At 50.0% G+C, this 6,767-nt stretch overlaps 1 protein-coding gene across 10 annotated transcripts in view; it reads left to right on the forward strand.

Annotated features, from left to right (window-relative positions):
• AP4S1 (adaptor related protein complex 4 subunit sigma 1) overlaps nucleotides 1–6,458 on the forward strand; it is a 128,124-nt gene extending 121,666 nt beyond the window's left edge. For all 10 annotated transcript variants that reach the window (XM_069209063.1, XM_069209069.1, XM_069209062.1 and 7 more), the window contains one exon: nucleotides 5,529–6,458. In XM_069209063.1, the coding sequence (XP_069065164.1) occupies nucleotides 5,529–5,657 (129 nt within the window). In that variant the 3' untranslated portion in view covers nucleotides 5,658–6,458. The remainder of the gene's footprint in view (nucleotides 1–5,528) is intronic.
• The last annotated feature ends 309 nt before the right edge of the window (nucleotides 6,459–6,767 follow it).

Below are 6,767 nucleotides of genomic sequence, written 5' to 3' on the forward strand. Positions count from 1 at the left end.
CGGCCCCTGGAGCTGACAGTACCGCATTCCTGAATGCAATGTTTTCCATCTTCTAACAGATGGCTCCAGGTGGTGGACCGGCTGGTCCTTCGGGCCCTTTGGCCTTCAACATGGGTGCTCCGGCTCCACTTCGACCGGCACCCTTTATGCCCTTTCTCCCCCTGGGGAACGTGGGCTCGGTGCCGGTATCGGCTTCGGCTCCTGAGGCTTCGGCTCCTACGGCTTTGGCTCCTGCGGCTTCGATTTTTCAGCCAGTGACGCCGTCTAGACCTCCTCCGACTCCGAGTCAGTCTTCACACCTTCCGGCTCCTCGTTCGGCGCCGAAGGCAGCTATGGTGCCTGTAGACCCGGCGTCTGACGGATCCGACGATCGGCGTCATTCTTCGATGTCTGCTGACGCCATGTCGACGCCGAGGATAGAGAAGAGGCTACAGTCGAGGAGGCTTGCTCTCCGCCTCCTTGAAGAACAGGAATACCAGAGGCAAGCCTTGGAGGAAGGGGAGATCGAGGAGTCTCGGGAGGGTCTCCATGGACTTGACACTGCTAGTGGCCTTGATACCTCCCCCGAATGGGACTTGTCATCACCTGGGGAGTACACAGAGGAGGCGGCCACTTTTCATTCTGTTATCAGGAAGGCAGCTGGCTTCCTGGACCTCCCTTTGCCGGTGACTGAAGCCATGCAGAACTTATTGACAGAAGTGTTGCACTCTGCCTCTACATCAGCAGAGCCGCTTTTGCCATTTAATGAAGCGCTTCTGGACCCCATAATGGAAGTCTGGAAGAAGCTGGTGTCTTCAGCTGTCAATAGATCTGTGGCTAGGAGGTATCGGGTTGCACCGGCTGACCCAGGTTTTCTTACCAGGCATCCAACACTTAAAAGCTTGGTGGTCCAGGCTTCCTGCTCAGCAAGGTCTGCTCCTGGGTCCTTTCCAGCTGTACCCTCGGATAGAGACTCCAAGAAGATGGACATGTCATCCAAAAAGGTGTTCTCGTCATGTAGCATGGCATTGAAGTCCACCAATGCTACATGCATTTTAGGAAGATACATTTATGCCCTGATGGACGAGATTAAATCAACGCACACAGAGGTTCCTCAGGAATTATTAAGCCTGGTATCTGACGCTCAGGCAGCTGCAACTCAGGTTATCCAATCTGGGTTGGATACAACTGACTCGGTTGCTAGGGCAATGGGCACTGCTGTAGTTACGAGGAGGCAGGCCTGGCCTCGTAATTCAGGATTTTCCTCTGACGTGCAGTCGACCCTACTTGACCTTCCTTTTGACGGTGATAAGCTCTTTGGTGCCAAGGTGGATTCGGCCTTAGAAAGGTTCAAAGAGAGCAGGGCCACGGCCAAGTCGCTGGGCTTGCAAACCACTTCTACTTCCTCCAGATTTTTTAGGAGGATTCGAGGATTTGGTCGTGGCTCCTCCTCCTCCTCCTTTCGTGGGAAATTCCAGCAACCCACCCCTGCTCCCTCCTATAGATCTTTCAGAGGGAGGGGTAGGGTCTGTACCAGGAGGGCCACTCAGCAGCACTCTGCCTCTTCCTCTGGAGGGGTGCAGCAGGGGAAGCAGCCTTAGGCTTCCACCAATTCCCACTCACTCCACTCCTGTAGGGGGGAGGTTACGGAATTTTCTCCACAAGTGGGAGGTCATAACTTCAGACTCCTGGATTACCAGCATTGTGAGAAACGGCTATACCCTTCCCTTTCGGGAGTTTCCGCCCCCATCCCGCCCGCCCCGCCCATCTTATTGTTCAGAAGAACACCTCCTGATGTTAGAACAGGAGGTTCAAGTCCTCCTTTCAAAGGGCGCAGTGGAGTTGGTCACAGAGCAGGAAAGGGGTCTAGGTTGTTACTCAAGGTACTTCCTGATTCCCAAGAAGGATGGTCGGTTGAGACCAATCCTGGACCTAAGGATCTTGAATTGGTTCCTCAAACAGGAAAAGTTCAAGATGCTGACCCTAGCTCAGGTGCTTTTGGCGTTGAACGAAGGAGATTGGATGGTGTCTGTCGACTTGCAGGATGCTTACTTTCATATCCCGATACTCAAGTCGCACAGGAAGTATCTCCGGTTTGTGGTGGGGTCGCAGCACTATCAGTTTGCGGTCCTCCCGTTTGGTCTTACTTCAGCACCTCGAGTCTTCACGAAGGTGATGTCGGTGGTTGCGGCAGAGCTCAGAAGGAAGGGGATAGCAGTATTTCCTTATCTAGACGACTGGTTGATCAAAGCCAGGTCTCCGGAGCTCGTGTTGCATCACCTGCAGTCGACAACCCAGTTGTTGTTCGACCTGGGCTTTTCGGTGAACGTGCCCAAATCTCACCTGGAGCCCTCTCAGCGCCTCCTGTTCATAGGAGCAGTACTGGACACAACATTGAATCGTGCCTTTCCTCCGCCTCAGCGGATTCAGGACATTCAGGCGTTGGTTCCAATGTTTCAAAGTGGAGCGGTCATTCCAGTCCTCAAGGTCCTACGTCTGCTTGGTCTGTTTGCTTCCTGCATACTGTTGGTCACGCATGCTCGCTGGCACATGATGGCTCTTCAGTGGTGCCTCCGAAAGCAGTAGTCTCAACACAAAGGAGATCTCGAAGGTTCGGTGAAGATCTCCAGAGATGCTGCCATGGATTTAAAATGGTGGATTGCGGACGGCAATCTTTCCCGAGGAAGGCCGTTCTCGCAAGCTCCGCCTGTGGCCACAGTAATAACGGATGCTTCCACTCTAGGGTGGGGAGATCATCTGGGGGACCTGGAGATCAAAGGGCTTTGGTCTCCAGTGGAACAGATGTTTCATATCAATCTGTTGGAGTTAAGGGCTGTACGTCTGGCTCTCAAGGCCTTCCTCCCATCCCTTCGCAGTCAGTCGGTTCAGGTCCTGACGGACAACACTACCGCAATGTGGTATATAAGCAAGCAGGGATGGTAGCAAATCATCTGGCCGGAGTCTTGAACGTACGTGCGGACAGTCTCAGTCGCCATTTCTCGGCCGATCACGAGTGGCGTCTCCATCCAGATCAAGTTCGTCTAATCTTCCAGATGTGGGGGTTTGCTCGGATAGATCTGTTTGCCACCCGGGAGAACTCGCACTGCCTGTTATTCTGCAGCCTCCAGTATCCGGTGCAAGGAGCATTGGGGGATGCGTTTCAGAGGACCTGGTGCGACCAGTTGCTTTACGCGTTTCCCCCCATACCCTTGATTCCTCGAGTATTGAGGAAAATTCGTCAAGACCGGGCCCAAGTCATCTTAATAGCTCCGGATTGGCCAAGGAGGGTATGGTACACGGACCTTCTCCAACTCTCACTGTGCCCTCCGCTCAGTCTCCCTCTCAGGGCAGACCTCCTCTCGCAGTCGCAGGGGCAGGTTTTACACCCCCACCTCCAGAGCCTGCACCTTCATGCCTGGAGATTGAACGGGGCAACCTGAGTTCTTTCTCTCTCCCGCCTGATGTAGTAGATGTTATCTTAGCGGCCAGGCGACACTCCACTAAATCTATCTACGCTAATAGGTGGTCTAAATTTGTGGTTTGGTGTGGAGAGAGGCAGATTGATCCCTTACGTGCTCATTTGTCGGATGTTTTGTCTTTTGCATTGTCTCTAGCACAGAGGGGTTGTGCAGTGGCTACAGTTAAGGGATACTTGTCTGCTCTTTCAGCCTTTATTTGTCTTCCAGACCAGCCTTCTTTGTTTAAATCCCCTATAGTACTTAGGTTCTTGAAGGGTCTTATGAATACATTTCCTCCTACTCCTTTCGTTATGCCTCAGTGGGATTTGAACTTGGTTCTAACTTTCCTTATGGGGTCCCCTTTTGAGCCTATGCACTCTTGCCCCTTCAGATTATTGGTCCTACAAACGGTCTTTCTGGTTGCAATTACTTCTGCAAGGAGAGTGAGTGAGTTGCAAGCTTTATCTGTAAAACCCCCTTATACGTCTTTTTATGGGGATAAGGTGGTGTTGAGGACCAAGGCTGCTTTCCTTCCGAAGGTTGTTTCAACCTTTCATATGTCCCAGACGATTACTCTTTCCACGTTTTATCCTCCGCCTCATCCTTCAAAGGAAGAAGAGAGACTTCATCGCTTAGATCCAAGGAGGGCGCTAAGCTTTAATATAGACAGGACAAAGGATTTCAGGCTGGAGGATCAGCTCTTCATCGGGTACGTGGGACAGAGGAGAGGAAAGGCAGTCCACAAGAGAACACTCTCCAGGTGGGTTGTTCTTTGCATTAAAATGTGTTACTCTTTAGCAAAGAAAGAACCCCCTGATGGTATAAGAGCTCATTCCACCAGAGCTAAATTGGCCTCTTCGGCCTTGGCTAGAGGTGTTCCTGTGGTTGACATCTGCAAGGCCGCAACTTGGTCGTCCCTTCACACGTTTGTGAAGCATTACTGTTTGGACTCTGAGGTCAGAAGGGACGGCCATTTTGCACGGTCGGTGCTACAGGATTTCTTGGTTTGACCATTCAGGCACCCTCCACCGAGTGCAGTACTGCTTTGGGACTCTATTCATTAGGTGAGGAATCCACAGGTAGTGTATCCATCAGAAGAACGAGTTACTTACCTTCGGTAGCGACTTTTCTGGTGGATACATTAGCTACCTGTGGATTCCTCACGGTCCCACCCGCCTCCCCGTTGCCTGTCTGGTCTAACCAAGTAATTCTTGAGTGTGCTCCTCTTGGTTTTGAGGACTTGTATATATTCTGTATATATGTTCATATGTATATATATTGCTCATATATTTATTTATTTGTTTTTAAAAAAGAAAAAAAAAAAGAAAAGAAGAATTGAGTGATTAGAATGATGTAATTATTTAGAATATCATTAAATATTGCAATTTGTTCTTTCATCTCAATGGCCTAATATTCTCAGGCACGTAAAAAATGTTGGTACCGACGTCGGCACGTTGGCAAGGACCTCTTATTGCCTGTATGACGCCATACGGCGTCGCGTGGGCAGGCGTGACGTCCTCGTCGACGTGCAGAAGCTAGGAAGAAGATTTCTGTCGAATGCTGGCGCAATGGGAGTATTCATTAGGTGAGGAATCCACAGGTAGCTAATGTATCCACCAGAAAAGTCGTTACCGAAGTTAAGTAACTCGTTCTTCTTGCTGCCATGGGGTTGAGAGAGATGAGGGAACCCAATGAGAGTCTTGGGATGATTCACGATCTGGGCGAGTCTTAGCAGTAGAGAGTAGGGCAGAGAGCAAGAAGTGGAAGTTCGGTGAGGACAGCCTTCTGCATAGTGCTTGATCAGGCCAGGACCTAGAGATGGGAGGTTTGCGGGCAGAGTTTTGGGATTGACCCTGTCACTCAATGCCATCGGTTGGAGAGACCTTTGAGGCCATGTCATCGGGGACAGCCCTGAAACTATGTATGGTCTGAGATGACTCCTTTAAATCAGTGACATGGACACTGGTGAAGGTGCCAAGGGTCTATGTAGGGTCTGTGATGTGCCCTGTAGCTCTGTGGCAGTACAGGGTCTGAGATGCTGCAGTAGGCCAATTAACGATGAACACAAGTCCTTAACGCACATTACTTCAGATCATGTTTAACCTGGATAAAGTGCACATAATTTTGGATGAGATGCTGCTAAATGGCTGCACAGTGGAAACAAACAAAAGCCGTATACTTGCCCCTTTACTTGTACTTGACAAAGTGTCTGAATCCTGAGATCACATCATGCACAACTAGTACGGACAGTGAAGACCTGGACCAACTTCTGTTAGATCCAGCAGGTTTAGCATAAACCCAGCGTACTGCCACCTGGCATTGAGGTCACTGATGAGGAAACCTACTGCCAAGTGGCATCTTGTTCAGCAAACACCCAGCCTACTGCTACCTGGAATTGGATTAACTGATGACCAAACCAAATCTACTGCCAAGCGGCATCCGTGTCAGCAAAGACCAGACCTACTGCCCCCGGACACATGGTTTGGTGATGACCCAAGCTACTGCGAAGGGGTGTTTGGTTCGATGAAGACCTGGCTGTGCTACTCCAGTCCCTGGCACAACTCCGAGAAGGCCTCATGCAGCATCTATCCTTCTGAGCTGCTGTTCCCTTCCTCGTCAGCACAGAATATTTCAGACAAATAAAAGTATAAAGTTCCAAGAGGTTGGTCCAGTGAGTGACCTCAGTAGCAGCTGGAGATGGATGTTCACTAATAAGGAAAGAACTTAGGACATGATAGGAACTTGTAAAATCACCTGGGCTTTGGCCCTAACATGCAGCTTTATTGCTAGGACTTGTACACAACACGGGCACGCGTCACTGAACATACACTGACCTGGAGATTTATCAGAAGTTGAGAATGAAATTGACTGACACCCACCTTTGACCTGCCGTTCTCTGTGATGTCATGGGCTGCTACCATCGCTGCATTCTTGAGGGGGAGTTTGGTTGTGCAGAGAAGCAGGTGTGTCAGTCTCACAAACGGATATTGTATTAAAAAGTGAGGATTTGGGTTGCTTTTATTTGTTCTGTTTCTATTCTTCATGCTGCACTGGTCACGAGGACCAGCTGCAGCCTACATGTCCTTCAAACCTTGGTGTTCTCCAGTGGCGACTGGTGACTTTAGAAAGTGGCGGGCCGGGAGAAGTTGAAAATGCTTATAACGGACAGCACATATTTTATAAATAGAATGTGCCCTAACCACCTTTGCATTAGGAATTCCATTCTGCAATGCAGAGGTGATCCGGGCACATTCTATCTATAAAGCATTGACCACCTGTAATAATGTGAAAAATAAACATTATCTTCTTACCTTGGCCATCTGGATGCAC

Source organism: Pleurodeles waltl, chromosome 9 (assembly GCF_031143425.1).
Source record: "Pleurodeles waltl isolate 20211129_DDA chromosome 9, aPleWal1.hap1.20221129, whole genome shotgun sequence".
NCBI lineage: Eukaryota > Metazoa > Chordata > Amphibia > Caudata > Salamandridae > Pleurodeles > Pleurodeles waltl.